Source organism: Kwoniella newhampshirensis, chromosome 8 (assembly GCF_039105145.1).
Source record: "Kwoniella newhampshirensis strain CBS 13917 chromosome 8, whole genome shotgun sequence".
Taxonomy (NCBI): Eukaryota; Fungi; Basidiomycota; class Tremellomycetes; order Tremellales; family Cryptococcaceae; genus Kwoniella; species Kwoniella newhampshirensis.
Window position 1 is genome coordinate 406740 of NC_089962.1, and position 20410 is coordinate 427149.

At 50.9% G+C, this 20410-nt stretch overlaps 7 protein-coding genes across 7 annotated transcripts; 3 read left to right on the forward strand and 4 right to left on the reverse strand.

Annotated features, from left to right (window-relative positions):
• Positions 1–956: 956 nt before the first annotated feature.
• IAR55_004353 (uncharacterized protein) lies at positions 957–3205 on the forward strand (the record flags this gene model as incomplete). Its single annotated transcript, XM_066947452.1, has 10 exons — positions 957–975; positions 1046–1254; positions 1310–1403; positions 1466–1786; positions 1839–2009; positions 2063–2187; positions 2241–2837; positions 2895–2905; positions 2963–3065; positions 3125–3205. 10 exons carry the CDS (start codon positions 957–959, stop codon positions 3203–3205), a joined length of 1731 nt encoding a protein of 576 aa, XP_066801866.1.
• Positions 3206–3718: 513 nt separating this feature from the next.
• Positions 3719–5206, reverse strand: IAR55_004354 (uncharacterized protein; the record flags this gene model as incomplete). The annotated part of the gene is made up of 3 exons (XM_066947453.1): positions 3719–4382; positions 4602–5052; positions 5140–5206. 3 exons carry the CDS (start codon positions 5204–5206, stop codon positions 3719–3721), a joined length of 1182 nt encoding a protein of 393 aa, XP_066801867.1.
• Positions 5207–6218: 1012 nt separating this feature from the next.
• IAR55_004355 (uncharacterized protein) lies at positions 6219–8489 on the forward strand (the record flags this gene model as incomplete). Its single annotated transcript, XM_066947454.1, has 7 exons — positions 6219–6671; positions 6773–7155; positions 7210–7399; positions 7458–7779; positions 7839–7963; positions 8021–8247; positions 8321–8489. The coding sequence occupies 7 exons, from the start codon at positions 6219–6221 to the stop codon at positions 8487–8489; spliced, it is 1869 nt and encodes a 622-aa protein (XP_066801868.1).
• Positions 8490–9265: 776 nt separating this feature from the next.
• Positions 9266–13372, reverse strand: IAR55_004356 (uncharacterized protein; the record flags this gene model as incomplete). Its single annotated transcript, XM_066947455.1, has 21 exons — positions 9266–9519; positions 9646–9685; positions 9748–9815; positions 9881–10062; positions 10122–10213; positions 10257–10489; positions 10544–10639; positions 10690–10751; positions 10800–10863; positions 10932–11103; positions 11168–11428; positions 11496–11588; positions 11643–11750; positions 11807–11868; positions 11923–12219; positions 12276–12350; positions 12401–12530; positions 12583–13056; positions 13109–13144; positions 13210–13259; positions 13324–13372. The coding sequence occupies 21 exons, from the start codon at positions 13370–13372 to the stop codon at positions 9266–9268; spliced, it is 2898 nt and encodes a 965-aa protein (XP_066801869.1).
• Positions 13373–14377: 1005 nt separating this feature from the next.
• Positions 14378–16222, reverse strand: IAR55_004357 (uncharacterized protein; the record flags this gene model as incomplete). Its single annotated transcript, XM_066947456.1, has 5 exons — positions 14378–14550; positions 14645–14825; positions 14886–15209; positions 15268–15805; positions 15855–16222. The coding sequence occupies 5 exons, from the start codon at positions 16220–16222 to the stop codon at positions 14378–14380; spliced, it is 1584 nt and encodes a 527-aa protein (XP_066801870.1).
• Positions 16223–16807: 585 nt separating this feature from the next.
• On the forward strand, positions 16808–18716 carry IAR55_004358 (phosphoglycerate dehydrogenase; the record flags this gene model as incomplete). Its single annotated transcript, XM_066947457.1, has 4 exons — positions 16808–16878; positions 17122–17434; positions 17488–17610; positions 17664–18716. The coding sequence occupies 4 exons, from the start codon at positions 16808–16810 to the stop codon at positions 18714–18716; spliced, it is 1560 nt and encodes a 519-aa protein (XP_066801871.1).
• A 330-nt stretch (positions 18717–19046) lies between these two features.
• On the reverse strand, positions 19047–20277 carry IAR55_004359 (uncharacterized protein; the record flags this gene model as incomplete). Its single annotated transcript, XM_066947458.1, has 2 exons — positions 19047–19626; positions 19793–20277. 2 exons carry the CDS (start codon positions 20275–20277, stop codon positions 19047–19049), a joined length of 1065 nt encoding a protein of 354 aa, XP_066801872.1.
• Between the last annotated feature and the right edge of the window lie 133 nt (positions 20278–20410).

The following is a 20410-nucleotide window of genomic DNA, read 5'->3' on the forward strand; positions in this document are numbered from 1 at the left end:
GCGGAGATGACCGCCAGATGTGGCGCCCAGCTTGATTCCCCGCGAGGGTGATGGTCCACCTTCTTCGCGACTTGTATGTGCACATCGACGCATGCATGGTACAAGACCTGTTCCGTGAAGGAAGGCTTTTGGCTTGTCAGAGATACGCATGACCACCCTTGGTGTAAACTGACCAAGGCGAAGAAGAGCCCAAGCGGACCAAAGACGGCTGGCTGCCAAGCGACAACGTGAGATGTGGGCGACGGCTTTTCCGCTCGAGGTCCGTATTACCGCTCACCTGCTCCTTCTATCAGCCGGCGTTCAACTGTGTGACCCCTAATCGTCGCACGTTGCCAGACCTGCATGCTATGATCAGAGGTCCGCTATCATGCTACACATCATCGTAGATGGACCCCCCGCAATACCGGTCCAGACCTCCCGGAGATATGTGTGCCCTATAATGATAATCCCACGTCATGCCAAATTGTACCGAGTTTCCAAGGGTCATTTGTGGTGGAGGGGCAGATCCCAAATGCCTGAATCCGGTATCATTCACTGACATTTCGCTGCTATCGTTGTTCTGGAAAGACACATCGGGAGAAATAATCATGTTTGCAAGACAGGAGGAATGGATTTCGTAGTCAGAGTCGATGAGGGTGACCCGTAGAGCAGAGTAGTGTAGATGAGACGGGCATGCACGGTTGGTGTACCAATGCGAGAGACTACTCTTTTGCACACGCGTTTCTTTACATCCCAGTGTTTTCTGATTTCGATTGCCGCCGGTTGCCAAAGGTTTGACTTACGTTTTTGAGTCGTCGAGGTCGCTTCCAATATCACCGATTGTTTCGCTCGAATCCAATTCGTCGTTAACGGTCTTGCTTTCTTTTTCTACCTTTTCCCCTCTTTTCCTGCAATAGCACCACTCCAGAAAATCCCCGTCTGTGTACCTCTCGAAACCGTCGTGTACATCGAGCATCATGGCGTTCCGTCAACTCGGTCAGTTTGAGAAACACGCGTCTTGGCAGGAATGACAGGTCCACTGATAAGATCCTTTCGTTATATATAGCCCGCACTCAACCTTTCCTTGCCCGTGCCGCTCTTGGCCCCCGATCATCCATCCTCCTTCCTCGACTCGCCTACACCTCTCCTCTTGCGCAGACCTCCGCTTTCACCTCTTCTGCGAGACGACGAGCGAATGTCCCGCCTCCTACTCCTACACCGGCACCAACGGGACCTGAACCTCTTCCCAAAGGCGCCGAGGTGGTGACCCCAAAGGTCAGTCACCAGTGATAAACTCGCCCCTGCACTTTGTCTGACCTTGCACCTTCAGCCCTACGTCTTGACCCGATTCAGGAGATACATGCAGAACCTCGGTCGAGTCACCCTTGTTCTCATCCTCACTGCCACCGGTGCATTCCTTTACGGTCAGTTCAACGTCCACATCGTGTCAAGCTCTCCCGATTTGACCCGTTTGTGCTGCCCATAGTGACCCAAGCGCAATCGCACCCCCCTGAGCAACTCGATGCGGACCCCACTAAGCCCACTTTGGTCGTCCTTGGTTCCGGATGGGGAGCGACTTCTTTCCTCAAATCTCTTGACACCGACGAATTCAACGTTGTGGTCATCTCTCCTCGAAATTACTTCCTCTTCACCCCTCTCTTACCCTCCGTCACTGTCGGAACTCTTGAGCCCAGAAGTATCATTCAGCCTACCAGGTACATCACCCGACACAAGAAGAGAAAGGTGTCTGTCTACGAGGCTGAGGCTCAGGAGGTCGACCCCGCCAAGAAAACCGTTACCTTCCAAGGTGAGTGAGCTGTGCCCTGGTCGTGAGTCGTGCTTATCGGTGCGACTTGCAGACATCTCGGACGTCAAGGGCGCCGCCGACTCCGTCACTATCCCTTACGACTACCTCGTCTACGCTGTCGGGTGTGAGAACCAAACCTTCGGTATCAAGGGTGTCAACGAGCATGCTTGTTTCCTCAAGGAGCTTGGTGATGCTGACAAGGTCAGGACCAAGATCATGGACTGTGAGTCTTGTCGCGATGCTTCCATCGAGTACTTCACTAAACGCTTCTTATAGGTATCGAGACCGCCGCTTTCAAGGGCCAATCTGAGGAGGAGATCGACCGACTCATGCACATGGTCGTCGTTGGTGGTGGACCCACTGGTGTCGAGTATGCTGGTGAACTCCACGATTTCTTGATCGTGAGCCAATGCCACAGGCCACACATGATAGCAGCTGATGATGTGTGCTCTAGGACGATCTCAAGAAGTGGTACCCTGAAGTCGCCGACAGACTCCGAATCACCCTCATCGAGGCTCTCCCCAACGTTCTCCCCGCCTTCTCCAAGCAACTCATCCAGTACACCGAGTCTACCTTCAAGGAGAACAGGATTGATGTCCTCACTCGAACCATGGTCAAGGATGTCAAGGACAAGGCTGTCGTCGTCCAAGATGCCAACAAGGAGATCCGAGAAATCCCTTACGGTCTCCTCGTATGGGCCACTGGTAACACCTCCAGGCGGATCACTCGAGATTTGATGAACAAGCTTCCCCAAGTTCAGACTCAGCGACGTGGACTTCTCGTCGATGACTACCTCTCTATGTTGGGTGCCGATGGTGTCTACGCTCTCGGTGACTGTACCGCTACTTCTTATGCTCCCACCGCACAGGTTGCCAGTCAAGAGGGTATCTACCTCGCCAGCGTGTTCCACAAGCTAGGTCAAAAGGCCAAGCTCGAGCGTCAGCTTGCCGACCTTCGAGCTCAACCTGCTGCCGATCCCTCAGAAATCGAGGCGACCGTCAAGAAACTCAACAGGGCTGCCAAGCTCACTCCCTTCCACTACTCTCACCAGGTGGGTATTTCATTTAGGATGATCCGCGGACGAAGCTGATGTTTGTTACTCTTCTAGGGTTCTCTTGCGTGAGCTATCATCGTTACATGTCGGGGAGAAGTACTGATGTTCTGCTTCGTTCACAGCTACATTGGTTCCGAGAAGGCTATCGCCGACTTGCCCCTCTTCAACGGTAACGTTGCGTCTGGTGGTGGTGCCGCGATGCTCTTCTGGCGATCGGCCTATGTTGTGAGTAGCTCGCTGGTCAGAATCACAGAAGGGAGCAGTGCTGATACGGTGTATCGCAGTCTACCCTCTACTCTGTCAGGAACAGGACTCTCGTCTTGGCCGATTGGGCAAAGGTCAAGATCTTCGGACGGTGGGTTTAGATATATGGATTATTTTGCAAGAGGGCAGCAGCTGATGACGAGTACAGTGACGTTTCTCGAGAGTAAATACGTGGGTATCGAGGAATGGAAGGAAGCGGCCGGTTTGAGTGTGAAGGAAGTGTGAAGGAACGAAGGTGGTCCGATTCAGCGGGCGGGAGGTTGGACGAGGTTGTGTGCTCGTTGTCGATGGAGCTGGCGGCCAATATAGATGTGCTGGATCGAATCGGACAAACACATTCTTTTATATCATATTCAATATTCTTTCACAAGCAGCCTACCTTTCTCATTTTTGTTACAAGATTCGATTGTTCAGTCCCTATTCAATCTGACTTGCTTCTTGGGATGGTTCCACCTGACCAGCTTGGTGGACATGATGCATCAGATAAACTACACTCTCTCGACAAGGAGCAAGGTGCAATAGACGTTTGAATATTCCGATAGCGACCACATCGTCCGAACGACCTCTGCTGGCAGAGAGATTGAACGATGTCATGCATATGGTTGAAGATGAATTTATACTTCTGCTTCTTCTGACCCATCCATCTCTGCGTCCCATTTGACTGCTTCTACGCTCTTGATGCAGAGCTCGTAATACCCTTCTCTGTCATCCGTTGCGACGACATTACCGGCCGATTCCCCCGGAATCGACGGTACCTTCACAGCTGTTGGAGCAGGGGATGCGGCGACAGTCGAAGCTCCATTTCCGACCCTATGATATCCTCCTGTCGCACTGGTCCTTCTTACACTTGGTCCTGCTCTGGACATGCTCGATGACGGAGATGATGATGTGGGTGTAGGTTCCGCAACGAGAAGATTATCTTCTTCCAACAACTGTTTCAATTCCGGATCATTCTCCACTTCTTCCGTAGACGTCCCAGCTTTACCCCAGCCCCCTATGCGCAACAACGACTTGTTCGCACTCGCATCCATAGCCGTTGAAGCCACATCGTCCCGATCCCGTCCGAGCAAGGCGAATCCGACGGTACGGACGTTCGTTCGAGGCATGGGTATGGGGGATGGGGCGATGTGTCCTTTTTTGATGAGGACGAATGAGGAGAGGGGGAGATGGAGGGTGGTGAAGGAGGGTGCGGGGGGAGATGATGGATCAAGAGGGAGTTTGGAAGAGGTCGAGAGGGGAGATGGAGGGAGTTCGAGTCGGTGTTGGAACACGTCGGATCTGAGTGGAGGTGTATAGTCAGCACGATTGTGGTCGTTCACTCTAGAATCGCTCCGTTTGGTCCCTCCAGCCTGTCTCAGCAGCAGAGCCAGCATTCGACGATATTGGTCTTGCTCGTTCTCGAGCAGGGCTCCTAACGGATAGCATACCTTTTCCCGCCAATCCCTTTCCATAGCTCTCCATCTACCGGTCCATATCTGATGCACAAACTCAACTCACTTTGGTCTCCCATCGATCCCAATGTTCACCACCCATCTGTTCCTCCACCCTTCCCACCCTCTATAACCGACCACGACCCTCAGATGGGTGTACAGATCCAGATCCCAATTATCCTGACCAAACAATGTCGATCTCGAGGTATTTCTGAATCCCGCATAACCCGTCCTGATCTTGCCAGCGTGGGAAGGCGGCACTTTCGTCGTCATATACCCATAAAAGGCCATATGTGAAGAGGACGCAGATCCAGACCCCGAGGCTGTCCCAGAGGCTGTTCCAGAGCTGACGGAAGTCGAGGTGGAAGGGATGAGAGCTAATTGACATGTTGATAATCCACCAATCTCAGAATCTGATCCCAATCCGAAATGACTCGGGTCGTCAACCTGCGGAGGAGCAGTGTCGAACGAGAATATCGTCTGGGGTACTGCAACCGGTGTCGCATCCATTTTCACCACTACACACCGCCAGGTATCCGTCAGATGACATTCGATCGAGCATGTGGATTCAGAGCAAGGTGGAGGTCGTGCAACGGAACACTCACCAGCGGCAGTGCTCTTGCGAAGCAAGTCGATCGACCTACCAAAGTAGGATTTGAGTGGTGATGCCATTGTGTGCAGTGAGTGTCGCTAGACCTCTATGCCAAGATGCGTATCGTTATCGTGGAAAACTGACTTTGCAAAGGCAGTGAGATCAGACCTCGAGTGAAGGAGACGTTACGATCCAAGCGACCGAAGTCCGGGGGAGGTAAAGCAGACGCGGCGAAAGACGGTGTTATTCAATCATCCATATCGATAACTTATCTCATCTGATTACTAATGGGAGTCGCTTTCCCATTAGGATCAGGATTGTAATGCATTAACGTTTGACACTAGTCTCGTCATCATCACCGCCCACGCGCTTTCACTCCATCCATGTTCCAGCAATCGCAGTCATCAGTCATCAGTCACTGCTCATAACCACCATCCTCATCCTCCCCCCCCTCCCTCCCTTTTCACGACTGACCGCTCTCCCTTCTCCCTGACAATCACATCGACGATCATCTCTTCGTCGTCGTTTGTCTCTCAGCTGGTACACATCGTGACATCTCCCAATCGGGTGACATCATTCCGCCCAGACTGGGTCTCGTTTCCGGAACGGTCATCTTTCCTTTCGAAATCCGTTTCAAACGCATCGACTCACCAATAACTCACTCACCTCCTCAGTATCGACGTATCTAGCGATCTCGACGCTGTCTACCAGTTCATCGACAGCGTTGCAACTACATACACCGTGCTTAGCGAAGACAGTGTGAAACGGAGTTTCGACCTCCAGACGCTCAGCACGTTCTTGTAATACAGGTTGATCAGCTTGACAGAGTCCCAATCGCGTTCTTTTTGTTTCGTCTCTTACTACATCCTTCTATCCTCTCAACTTCATTCGCGACTGGAGCACCATCTACATCTTCCTCCTCCTCCCAATCGCTCTTCGCCGGTTCCCAACACAACGAGCAGTTTTCATTCCCCGTTTCACCGACTTCAGCGGACATTACGAGACATAGGGTTATAAGCGTTATACGCTTCTGATTTTCTTGGTGTCCTCATCCAAAATTACCTGTCTGCATCCATTCAACACTCGTTCACAATGTCGGACCCCATCTCACTCGATACACTGCACATAGCGACTCCCCCACCCCCTCCTCTCAAAGATGAACGTCCTCTACCTGCTTCAACCGAATCTCCTTCAATAGACGGCGAAAAGACACCGGAACTACCGAATGGTCACGCCGAACCCAGTCCAAAATCCATTCCTGATGTCCCCACACCTACCGCTCCCATTACGGCTCACCCGCCAGCTGTCAATGGAGAAGTGGACAACTCTGCAACGGGTTCGCCTTCCACTTTCCCTCGACCTCCACCACCCACATCTATAACATCTGCACCAGTCGTACCAACAGCGAGACCACCACCCAATGCTCGACCGGGTGTTGGAAGAGGTGGGATGCCTATGCCGATGGGGATGAGAGGTGCTGCGGGCAGAGGAGGAGGGCAGATGCAGACAAAAATGTTGCCCAGTTTGCAGGCCAAAATGGACAAGGTGAGTCACTTCTTTCAACATATTGATCACAACATCGCGTTGCAATGTCCTCTCGGCGATGAGTTTTCCTGGTCATCGATTTCAAGCTAATTCCTATGTAGATCGCTGCATCTCGTCAAGGCCCACCGCCTTCCTCGGGTGGACTTGGTCCTGACCCCAACGCAACATCTATGGGTGCCTTGCTTCGATCCCAAGCCTTGAGACCGGCTGCTGGCGCTTCCCCTTCAGGTTCCGGCACAGCCGGTGGTCCTCCACTACCTGGCCCATCGTCGGGACCCTTTGGTCTGGCTGCGCGACGAGCCCAAAATGGAGCGCCGCCGAGACCCAACCTCGGTATGATGGGAATGGGTGCCAGCGCGCCCGGAGGAATAGGCAGAGGAGGTTTGGCTGGTAGGAGAGGGCCACCAGGAGGTCTGACTCTAAGTGGGATGAAGGGAGCAGCGAAAGAGGAGGGTAACAAGTTTACAGACTTCAAGGCTGTCATGTGGGTCCCGTCTTTGTCTACGTCCCTGCTATATGATCATTGATGATTAAATAGGGACCCGTCCGGATCATTGAGATTCTCGAAGAAGGCAGTCTTACATGCTAAAGGAGTCGATTTTGATGATGGACAGAGCTTCAAGATCAACATGGATGAAATAGAAGTGGAAGGCGAGCTGGGTAAGGGAAATTATGGCTCAGTCCACAAAGTGTTCCACCGTCCTACGGGCGTAATGATGGCGATGAAGGTGAGCCCCATACCGGCCATTCCATCCAAGCTTTGACTGACATCTACCCCCCACATAGGAAATCCGGTTAGAACTAGATGAATCGAAATTGAACGGTATCATCATGGAACTCGACATCTTACATCGAGCCAAGGCGCCCGAAATCGTCGAGTTCTTCGGAGCGTTCACCATCGAATCATGTGTGTACTACTGTATGGAGTACATGGACGCTGGAAGTCTGGATACTCTCACGGGTGGTGGAGTCTTGGCGAAGGATCTGAAAGAGGAGGATGCGGAGAACCCGGAGTTGAGGGTCCCGGAACCTGTACTGAGAAGGATCACCGCGGCCGTCGTCAGAGGATTGGGATTCCTGAAAGACGAGCTGCAAATCATGCATCGAGGTGAGTCCCGGCATAACAATAATATGATAGCTTGTTGTGCTGACCGCTAGTCTTCGTAGATGTCAAACCGACAAATGTTCTGATCAACAAGAAAGGCGAAATCAAGTTATGTGATTTCGGTGTCTCAGGACAGCTGGAGAAGAGTTTGGCCAAGACCAACATCGGTTGTCAGAGTTACATGGCGGTGGGTCTTATAGTGTCATATCGTTTTGCCTCAACATGCTGATAAGCAACTCTACAGCCCGAACGAATCAAGAGTGAAACAGTGAACCAGAACCCAACCTACACTGTCTCGTCGGATGTCTGGTCCGTCGGTCTTTCGATTGTGGAACTCGCCAAGGGATGTTACCCATATCCTCCCGAGACATTCGCAAATGTTTTTGCCCAGTTGACGGCTATCGTTAACGGCGCTGCGCCGACATTACCGAAGGGTTATAGTGACGATGCGAATGACTTCGTAGCGAAGTGGTGCGTCTGTCTTCTGTCATTGAAGCCTTGACCAACAAAGCCTGTGCTGATGTGGTCTTGACCTCAATCGCAGTCTGCAAAAGGATCCCAACAGACGGCCTACATACGGTGAATTACTACAACACCCTTTCTTAGTGGCGGACATAGACGCAGAAGTGGACATGGTTGGATGGGTCGCGGCGGCTCTGGAAAGGAGAGCCGAGCGAGGTATCAGCTCGTTGAACCCGATCCAAGCGGGATGAGCGGGTGCATCTGCGACTTGGAATCTTATCGTGTTCCACTTATTTTCGGGCCTGTGCAAGGATGGCCGAGCTCGACCAACATTCCTCGACACCGAATGACAAGTTGACCTTTCCACAAATACCATTCGAACTCTTTCGATATATCAACATATACACGCAATCGATCTCTCCAACTTCAAACATACCTGTCCCCTGTCCGTCTTTCCCAATCGTTACGCTATTCCATGTCACGTTCAACCACTTCCAACATATTCACGACAGTCGGTCCAGACAAGGTCGACGAGACGATCCAATTTCTTCTCTCTCTTTCAGGTGGTCATGATATACAAATCTTACAACATGTCAGAATCTTGGTCGTTCCCTTTTCGGTGTGGTGAGTCAATCTGCCGGTGTGTGCGAGTTCAGGAGGGAACATGCTCCCGGAGAGCGAGAGGAATGGTGCATGTGTGGTGGCGTTCAGCGCATATCGTTTATATCAGTATTCGTACCGGAAACAAAGATGAGAAATGCGATGTGTCATGAGCAGATACTTGCGAGGTGTACGTACATCCTGTGCGAGATCAGTCGTGCACGGAGACATGAAGAGTAACTACAGTAGGTTGTCGACTTCAATCGAGACGCGACCTCGTTCGAGAAAGTCCATATGTGGTGGAGAGAATCGACATGCCCCATTTCTCCTTTATCCAAAACATCTTACGCTACGCCGCCCCATCACACAATATACTGTACATGGTTCGCTGAACAACCCCCCCCCCCCGGTCATCGTATATCCCCATTCAAAGCGTGCTCATAACACCTTTGACCCATTCATTCCCCTCGAACCTGTCCCGGTATTCCTCTGCGACCTTCTTCAACTCTCTCACCATCTCATCTCCGCTCATTCCCATCGACGAATCTCCTTCTCCTTGTGATTGTAATTGTGGCGACGCGATTCGTGATTTCCATTCGTTGAGGAATTCATTGATTAATGCTGTGCCTTGTTCTGTCTCCGATTTTGAGAACTTGGACAGATGCTCATCTGCTGAACCGTCTATTTGACGGAATGATGAATCAGTCCGGAGTCGGAGGAACAAGTAGGGGTACTTATGAGAGAAAGCGAAAAATGAGGGTCGAAGAGCAAAGCGGTCAAGGGACGACAGTCCAATTCCACACTCACCGCCGAAATCTTCCAATTCCTCAGCTTTTCGCTTGGCGACCTGGTCCGAGAAACAAGATCAGCCATCATGCGATGCGTTGTTAGACGAGACACCGCACTCACCTTCACCACGCTCTCAGGGAATTTGGCAAGTTCTGCGACATGTATACCGAAACTCTGATCGCAAATTCCTGGAAATAAGACGCAGATCAGACTTCCACCGTAGCACGCCAATTCCAGATGCGCCAATACTCACCCTCTTTGACTTGGTATAATAACGTGATATCCCTATCGGATTTACCCCCGCCATGATGCCTGTCCTGCACCAAAGCGTCCACATGCAGATTCTTCACATGTGGATTACTCTGATCGAGCGTTGTGAGTTCGTGGAAATGCGTTGCAAAAAGACAAAACGCTCTGATCTTCTCTGCTATATGTCTACGACACTGTCTCGTCAGTACTGACTTGTATCTCGCTCTTGTAACCCAAAGACTCACTCTGAGATGGCCCACGCCAGTCCAAACCCGTCATAAGTAGATGTACCTCGTCCAAGCTCATCAATGATGATCAACGAATTTTTGGTCGCAGACTAGGATTGTCGTCAGTACTGAATGCCCTTCTGCTTTACTCACCTTGATAATAGTGGCCGTCTCCAACATTTCAGCCATGAAAGTCGATACTCCCTTCAATTGACTGTCTCCTGCACCAACTCTCGCAAGGATACAATCAAAGATAGGTAGTTGCGCTTCCTCGGCTGGAACGAAACATCCCACCTGGGCCATGAGGGCGATCACACCTATCTGTCTAATGTACGTTGATTTACCGCCCATGTTGGGTCCGGTGAGGACAATAAACTCTGACTCGCCTGCAAAATGTCTAGGTGAGTGGAAGGCAAAGTCTAGCAATCCAGTTCACTCACCCTTCCGCATCTCGTGGTCATTAGGAATGAAAGTGATATCATCCTGCACTTCTAGACACGGATGTCGCGCAGCTTTGAGTATGACATCTCCAGTTCCTGCAAGCAGTCAGGTCAGATCGCACACTCAGATCTGATTGATCACTCACCCATTTCCGTCAATGTCGGCTTGACATAGCGGATGAATGCATTGTCGGAGACATGAGCCATGCTGTACTACCTTAGTCATATCTCTCAGAGGAATGACCAATACACTCACCTAACAGTCGCATCGATGGTTGCGATGATATTGTCCAGCATCTCCAACACGACCGTGTAAGTCGCTAATACACGCGTCAACCGCGGACCTTCGTCAAGCTTCTTGCTTCATCAACATACTTGAAAGACTCACCTGCGATATCGACCACCTGTCTAACCATGACTCTCTGCAGTTTTTCATACTCTTCTTGCACCTTAAAGTACTCTTCACTCAAGGCTCTCAGCTTCCTCGTTGTGAATATTGTTCCCGACTTTTGCGTGGCCAAGTCGATGTACTCTTTATTTTTGCGAATAAGACCAGCTTCCTATGAGTCGTACGAAAAAACCCTTCAGCAATCATCCTTCTATGTTGTGACAATGCACACTCACCGCTTTGGTGATCCTGAAAGAGTACCTATACACTTGGTGGTTTTCGAGATGCAATTTCTTCTCGGGATCCAGTTTGAGGTCATCGGCAACGGCCATGTGCTCGGCGTCAAGTTGATCTCGGATGCTGAGAAGATGCTCGCGCCGATCCTGAAGATCTGAATTGAACTCGGGACGAAGCACGTAATTGTGGTATTCGAGCTCATCGATATCGATAGTCTCTTCCACCATTTGAGTGTAAGGGTCAAGGCGTTGATGATGATCCTGAGCAGGCAGCCAAGGGCTCAGCGGACGTCTTTAACTGACTTTTGCAAAAACTTAGTATGCTCACACGAAGGGGTTTGAGGTAAACCTCCTCGATCAGAAGCTTGACGTTCGAGTCGGCCGGCGATATGTTCTCCAGTGTCTCGATAAGGCCAGGCAACTGGGACAGCGCCAATCAGCTGAGCTCATTATTGAGTGACATCCGAGGGCTCACGAGCTGGACGGCTTGATAGACCCGTACAACGTCTTCCAGTCCGGCGTGTCGACGATGGAACTTTTTCGAGATTCGATGAAAGTCTGGCATCAGTTTGAGGTAGCGGTCCTGGAACGAGATCGCCGTCAGCGTCGATTTACCAAAAGATCGCGATAAGTCCTTACCTGCAGAATCTTTCGAGTAGCATCGTCGTCGACGAACACTTCCACCATCGATTGTCGTTGCACTGTGTTGCATCAGTCCTGCCCGTAGCTTCCAAATATATCATAAATGGACTCACTGATTTCATGCAAGTTCACCAACGGTTGCTTCAACCATCTGCCCAGTAATCTCTGTCCCTGACTGGTCTTACATCTGTTCAGTAAGCCATACAAGCTCGTGTTCTTGTTGCCTCCCTGATCGTTAGGACTTGGCATCAGGTTCAAAGCTTTCAGGGCAGAAGCATCGAGCTTCATGTATTGCGAGAGATCGTGGTGATGGAGTCGGAATTGGCCGTGAAGTGTCGAGTCGCCTAACATGTTCATGAAAGACAACAAGGCAGCAAGGGCAGACATGGCTTGCTTCAGGTCGAACTCAGCTGAGCCGATCATTAGCTTTTCGTGGGATATTAAGATCCGAAAGAGCTGAGCTTACGGAGAGCTAAACCAGAGTGCGCTTCATCCAGTAATCGGTTGAGGTCTTGCTCTACGTTTCGTGCTTGGAAGTCAGCTAAGGAAAATCGATCAGCTTGGAAATGTCCGTTCTCGCGAGCCACTTACAGGATCTCCTCTCCGTTATGACTACGCCGCATCTCTCCACAAGTGTCTTGAGCTTGGTCAACTCATGGTCCGCCTTCTTCTCGTCTGCTTGGAGGACGCATTCCTTGACACCCAGCTGGATAATGAGGGACTACAGTATCGTCAGCTCAGCGCACCTTTACACCGATAGCGACGATGCTCGCCTCTGTGTTCCCAAAATTCTCGCTCTCAACGAACTCTGTTACTCCGATCAACTTCTCCTGAATATCAACAAAGGCCACCCCGACGGTCCTTCCACCCTCCTTCGCTTGGACCTTGATGGCCATACTGACGATATCTGTCGTCTGGTCCCTGTCGTTGAACAGCAGTTCCTCCAGCTGTATGGTATTACCCGGACTGGCCGTCTTGGACAAGATCCATTTCGTGTTGTCTTTCCTTCCTGGAGCACGTTCCTCAGCAGTGTAGATCTCCACTCGCATCTGTTTCGTGGTCAGAGCTTCGCGAAGGAAGGCTTTTGTCAACGCGTTGGAGATGGTGACAGAGGGAAGACCACGAGAGTTGGAGGATGAGGAAGACGCAGCAGCAGTGGCAGAACCGAGGTATTTGAGGACATTGGTGGTTTTGAAAACTTCGTTGGCGATGAATACAGCGTCAGATCCGTGAGCAGAGTAGTAGTCCTAGCAGAAGCACATGAGCTTGCGTACGGCTATGCATACAGGAAAGACTTACCCCTCGATCGAAGAGTCGGACCATTCCGTCCAGTTTCTTCAGAAAAAGCTCCATTAGCGCAGTCCCCCGGAGCGATTCGTGGTCGCACAAGTTACACCCACGGGAGGCATCCTCTCGACAAACTTGCAGAATCGATCCTCTGCCTCCTTGTCTGCGAATTGTACCATGACATGAGCTTTCCAGGCCAGATACATGAAATGGATCAGTTCTCTCACCCATCTCGAACTGCGGCTTGGGAGCCGAGGTAGACTCATTGCCGTACATTGGCTGTTGTGCCTCACGAGTCAGTCCACTCTGCATCTGTAGCGGAAAGTTCAGCAACTGTGACCTACCATGTTGGGCTACGTCCTATCTGTCGTTCAGGATCGGCAAGATCGACCAAAGTAGCAAACTCAGCCTGGGATCGTCGTGATCCTTTAGGTGGCAAATCAAGTGTGTATGAGATGAGTGGCTGAGTCTATATATGGTATCTCGACATAGCTCAGATGCAGATGATAGCGTGGACGGTACGGGTGAAAATGAGGATATCTGAACATTATCATTATGTGCGATTGACGATTTAGTCTTGAGCGGTCGCGTCAACTCGCGTGGTGGAGGCAAATCGAGATTGACGAAGTAGCCCGTCCTCATCACCTTTCGTGAGCCGCCACCCATACACGAACTGAATTGGACTAAAGCGACTTTGATGGTCTGGCAAGGCTTGCTTGAGCATTGTCATGATGGCATCGTGACACTCTTGTCCATCCTCGGGGTGCAGCCAAGTCAACACTGTTCAGATCTCGGGGGGCAAAACAGAGGCATCCGAAGTAGCAATATCCGGAATCTTGATTATTTGAAGAGCGTTGGCTTTCTCTCTGAGGTTGTCACGGTATCGTAAAGTAGGATTCCTGGCTTGACTCATAGTGCCATGTAGTCGCGCTTGACAACGGATCTCGACTTTAGAGAGAATGCTGAGTGGCTGGTAGAAGAGGGGAATGAAAGATTCAACGTTGAACGATGACACCACTATTCACACCTCAGACTGGACACAGTCGACTTGAGCAGCAAATGAGGAGTCGAAGTAGGCCATATCTTCGCGTGGTTGGCAGTCGACCTTCGCACCTGGTTCCCGCCTGAGAATATCGCTTTGCGACCTCCCGGAGCGTACCAGTTGTCTTGCAAAACGTATACTGCACGGGATTGAAGATCATTGTTACGTGAGCGACGAAAGGAGAGCGGAAATCTCGGACATCGAACAATAATACATGATGTTTAGCATGTGTAGTCTTCCTACACGATTTCCACACCCCTGCTCATAGCAGCTTGAGCCAATGTCATGTCCAGTGCCCCTCTCAACTTCATCAGCTCTCTCTGGAATCCCAATTCCCTTTCTATTCGATTTTGCAATTTCCCCATCATTTCGTCCAACGTAGGTGATTGACCAAGAATCGGTGTGTATATATCTGAACAGGACCAAATCAGTGGCTTTTCAAGCAGTACGATAGAATATGAAAAAGAAGAAAGTCATATGAAGGACGTCGCGGAAACGGTACTCACCGATGATAACACCTGCTACTTCGGAAGCCATTTCCCCAAATCTCGGATCGACAACATGTCGCGCCAAAAATGTCAAGATGGGTTCGAGAGTAACGTCGTCCCGACCCGACAATGCTATTCGTAATGCATCTCGATGTATGAGTTCCTGGATCAAAGCGAATGTCGTTGTCGGCTTGACAGACTGCAACCAAGAGTCATCTGTCAGCAGGCTGCGTATCGAACAGAACGAGGGATCACTCGCCTTTTTGAGTCCCGCATCGAGAGCGGCAGAGTATTTGAACCCTTTCAAGAATTTGTCGAAATCTCTCAATCTCTTCTGCCGTCTACTCTCCACTCTGAACTCATCTGCAGGTCCAACGACGGGAGCCAGATCCTTCTTCTTCGCTTTCAGATGCCCAGTGCCAAAGATCGCCTCCATGTCGGCAAAGTATTCGTAGGCTCCTCTGACGATCGCTGTTGATTTGGCATCTTCACCAGACGCGAGCAGTTCTGAAGCTTTGGGATCACGTCTTCGGACCGATAATGTGCCATCCGTCATTCCTGCCGCAATGTGAGTGTCGTCGGGCTACACACGATAAGCGTTCGTTAGCAGATGCAAAGTATTAAATGGGTTTTATGCTCACAGAAACGGCCAGACTGAGGATTGGTGCTGGATATCTCATCGTGTGAACCACCTTCCACTCTTCGACATCATACACCTTGACCATCGTGTCCAATCCACCTGCCAACACTCTTCCCTTTGTCCCATCAAACGTCACGCATGTCACTGTCTTTTGGTGGTTACTCAAGGCCCTCACACACCTCCCTGCCATCGTCATGTCCCAAACCCGTAATATCGGGCCGCCAACACTGACTGCCACATCGCCACTGGGGAACGCTAATACATCCTCTACTGGCGCACCGCCATGTCGCATCGTTATGGTATTTGATGATTCTGGAGGTAATCGCACGTCGTGTAATCGTATCGTAGAATCGTACGATGAAGAGAGTACGAGGGAAGGATTTGTAGGATGATAGATAGCCGATCGAACGTAATCGCTATGTGATGTGAGTGTTGTCAAGCACTCTTGGGTGGAAAGATCCCAAAGCTTCACAGTGGTGTCATCCGAGGCTGAAAGGACTTGGGGAAGGTGAGGAGAGAAATGAGTGACTCGGACGGGCCTATAACATTGTCAGAGCCACCACATGGGAATGTACATTTCAAACTCACTGATTATGCTCTTTCATCGTTCTCAAGACAGCTCGACTGTTCACATCGAAGACCTGCACCACACCATCATCCCCACCGGCCACTACCAGCTTACCGTCCCGTCTGAATTCTCCGCCCCTGGCCGTATCCTTGAACCTGGATATCGTCTTTACGACTTTTCCCGTCTTCGGCGCGTATATGAGAACTCGTGTTGAAGATGACACGGCATATCGATGTGGTTTGGTCGGACAGAAGTGGATGTGTGTGATGGACGATGGATGTTTGATGAAAAGGGGATGTCGGAAGGAATGGAAGTGACGAGAATGCGGGGTGGTGGTCGATTGTTGACGAGGGGCGGAAGGGAGAGTGCGGAGGGGAAGGAAGTCCATGATGCGGGTGAGTGAGACTCAGAGCTCGAGTGCCTCTTGGCTCGTTGATGTCGTATGTGTAGTCCTCTCTGCGATGGTCTATGATCTGTCCATCGAGGTGCAATTGTCGTGGAGATACTGTTGATAATCTATTGAATAGTACTCGCCTCACATCGATATGAAAGAGAAGAATGGCCTCCACACCCGAAATCTGCTCTGCTCAAAGACGAACCAACCGGGAGAAAAGACAATAAATACAGGTGGAAGAAATTTCCCATTCCCTCGGTTGATCTGGCCACGTGCTTTTGTTCCCGCTTTTCCGGTGTCGTGATCGAGTTGAGTTCGAGATTTCCGAATCCAATCTCTCTCTCTGTGCATCATCATCATAAAAGTCAAGAGTCCAACTGCAAATTCGAATGTCATCGACTCAATAACATTACCTTCTTCTTCTTGACTCATAGCCTTCAACGCAAGATTCTGTCAAATCAATACACTGCAACGATCCTCCATCTCGTTCAAAGCCTTCACGACAATCGATAACAGCGACAGAGTCAGCCGAGCAAAGGTAGAGAGCCCTACTCATACGCCACTCATCACAAAACACCCATGTCCGCTTCAATCCCTGTGCCTGCTCGAGAGAGGACAGCTTCGGTGTCTGCTTCCGATCCTCCTAGCTCGTGAGTCGTTACGCTCCCTCCGCCCTGTGACTCCTCGTCGTATCATCGACAGCCACTCTGCATCACATCACATCGCTCTTGGCGCGACATCGAAGGAACGTGTGTGTTTCTCCAGTCTGCCGAGCTGTTGGCCTGCTCGCTCTCGCGCTCGGACTCGAGCAGCTCTGTTTCACTTTGCCTTCTCCGCTTTTCTGTTGTCTGTCCGCTCTATGGTACTGTAAACTGACGTTCTGATACTGTTAGCATCCCTATTCCCGCCAACACACGTGGCATCCCCGCATCTTCATTTGGTCCCCAGTCCCCCGGTGCTGGCACCTCACCTCGAGGGTACTCTGCCAGCTTCTCCACGTCTCCCTCCGCCAGCCATCTCCGTGGAAACTCGCTCGGTTCTGCCTTCCATGGGATCGCCCGACAGTTGACCGCTTTCCTCCCTCCAAACTATACTCTTTCAGAAGAGCCAGAGGATCAGGAGAAGAGACAGGGTACCACAAAGATCCTGCTCTTGGAAAATATCAACCTCGATGCGGCCGAGTTCTTGAAGAAGCAGGGCTACGAAGTACGTCCTGTCTCACTCATCCTTCGCGATAAACATCCTGACAATACACACAGGTGGATCACGTTACAAAGGCTTACTCTGAGGAAGAGCTCATTGCCAAGCTACCCAACTACCAGGCGATCGGTATCAGGTCCAAGACCAAGATCACCCAGAGAGTCATCGACGCGAACCCTCAAGTGAGTTGCAGTCCAAGATTGTATCGGACACTTCCGGCTTACCCCTGTTGTAGCTTCTTGTCATTGGCTGTTTCTGTATTGGAACGAATCAAGTCGACCTTGACCATGCTGCTAAGCGTGGTATTGCCGTTTTCAACTCGCCTTACGCCAACTCTCGTTCCGTTGCGGAGCTCGTCATCTCAGAAATCATTGCCCTCTCTCGACAGATCGTTGACCGAACACATGAGATGCGAGCTGGTATCTGGAACAAGCTTTCCAAGAACTGTTGGGAGGTCCGAGGAAAGACTTTGGGCATTGTCGGTTACGGTCATATCGGTTCTCAGCTATCTGTCCTTGCTGAAGCTTTCGGTATGACCGTCATCTACTACGACGTCATCCCTATCATGCCTTTGGGTACCGCTCGACAGGTCGAGACTCTGGGCGAACTGCTTTCAAGAGCAGACTTTGTCACTCTTCATGTTCCCGAGATTCAGGACACCATTGGTATGATGGGTGAAGCTGAGTTTGCTCAAATGAAGACCGGATCTTTCTTCATCAACAACGCTCGAGGACGAGTCGTCGATCTCTCGGCTCTTGCTTCTGCTCTCGAGTCTGGTCACCTCGCAGGAGCAGCTGTTGATGTATTCCCCAAGGAACCCGGAGCCAATGGACCGGGTTTCAACGAGACTCTTGGCGAATTCATTCCTCGACTCCGAAATGTTCCTAACCTCATCCTCACCCCTCACATCGGTGGATCCACCGAGGAGGCTCAACGAGCTATCGGTTCAGAGGTCTCAACGGCTTTGGCTAGATATCTCAATTACGGCACTTCCCTTGGAGCTGTCAACTTCCCCGAGGTCGATCTCCGAGCTATCACCACCTCTGACGAGAGACATATCCGTGTCTGTCACGTACACAGGAACGAGCCTGGTGTGTTGAGGGGAATCAACAATATCTTGGCCGATCACAATATCGAGAAGCAATACTCTGATTCCAAGGGAGATATTGCGTACCTCATGGCGGACATCAGTGGCGTAGGTGAAGAAGAGGTCGTGGGGATATACAATGCTATCAAGAACACGAGGGCTAATATTCTTACGAGATTGCTTTGTGAGTGGTTGAGATAATACGCATCAGGAATGGTTGAGCTAACAGTGAGAGATGCAGATTAAAAGCAGCGATGTCGAATGGTGAAGTGAGAAGAAGTACGAAAGCATACAAAAATCGGATCTGGTGTAGCTCATCCTCCCTTTGTGGACCGTAATCATATATCTTTTTGTCATGTCAGTTCATCCTGATGCATATCCCTGATCATTGAGTGCGCGCCTTCGCCCGGTTCTCGAAGTGCTTGCGGGGTTAGCGTGTGACGTTGTGTTCACAGGACATGAGATACGGGACGTTGACAATGTGCGCAAGTACCGTATGAACGAATTGCGGCTGTCTACTTTGACTACTGGTTATTGCCCTGGAAGAGTCATATCCGCCCCACCGTTATCGTACTCGTCATTACCTTCCGCGAAGACCTCATCGTCTTCTCCATATTCATCGACCTGTTCACCCAATACATCTTCTCTTCTCCTCGGCATTCCATTCCCATCATAGCCACCTTCGGCATTACCGCCCAGGCCGAAGTTCCTCTCATCTTGATCATCGTGTACTTTCCGTCCCATCACTCCTCCCGGGCCCGGTCCGATCGCCCCATCATCCTCCCCTTCGTCATCTTCTTCTTCATCATCATCATCATCATCATCATCATCATCATCATCGAAATCGTCTTCGTCATCATCTGAAAGAGTGCCCTTATACGACATGAAGGCATTCAATCTCCCCAATCTCTCGGCTCTAGATATCTCATCTTCTTCCGGGTGATCTTGACCGAGGAACCGCGGAGGCAGGCTGGACGACGAAGCGAGTGGACGGGCGGAGCGTGGTTTAGGCGATGAGGAGCGGGTTTGGTCGAGGGTCAGATGGGAGAGAGCAAGCGTCGTGGCGTTTTGATAATCTCTCTCGGAGAGATGGAGCGTCTGGTCGATGGGTCTGAGACGAGCAGGCCGTCAGCTATGGTTCAAGGCAATGGGCCCGATGAGATGAGGATAGGAAACAGAATAAAGGTACTCGGAGCCAAAGCTGCACTGCAAGACTGCTGACTAGGTCCACAAATGGGGAAGCACTCGCATACTCGGGAAGAACTGACGACACTCACAAGATCAACCCGTTCTTGGCCAACATCCCCTCCCCCTCTTTTATACTCTGGATCACCCTCCTCTTCCCGGATCTCATCCCTTCCGATCCCCTCCTGAGCCCACCATCCACCGGCACCGGCCCACCCTGCTCCAGATCTTCCAACTTTACACCATCCAGTCCTTGTTCCAGGACCAATTCCCTCTCGCGGGATAATAATGCTTCTCTGGCAAATACCAGTTTGTCCCTTATCGATTCAGGTCCTTCACCACCGCCAAAACTGTTATGGCTAACGGTGGAAGAGCTGGCACCGCGACTTGGCGAAGTTATAGTGGGAGTGGATGGTCCATCTATTGATGAAGAGGAGGAAGAAGAGGCAAATAAGGGGGATGATAGTAATGCGTTGTTCCGTTTAAGACGATCACGGACTTCGGCTAATGTCAGAGAGGAAATCTCGTCGTTTGAAGCAGAAGGGAGCGAAGACCTCGATCGTCGTGGTGGTGGCATCGTGGCTCGTCTACGAGAGAAGAGGAGGAATGAGTGTTGTTGAGCGTTGTGGACCAGTTGAGCTGGCCACTATCGTGAGATGCCTGCAGTGGAATTCGTCTCGTGGAAAGATGTCGAGCGACACGATGTAACG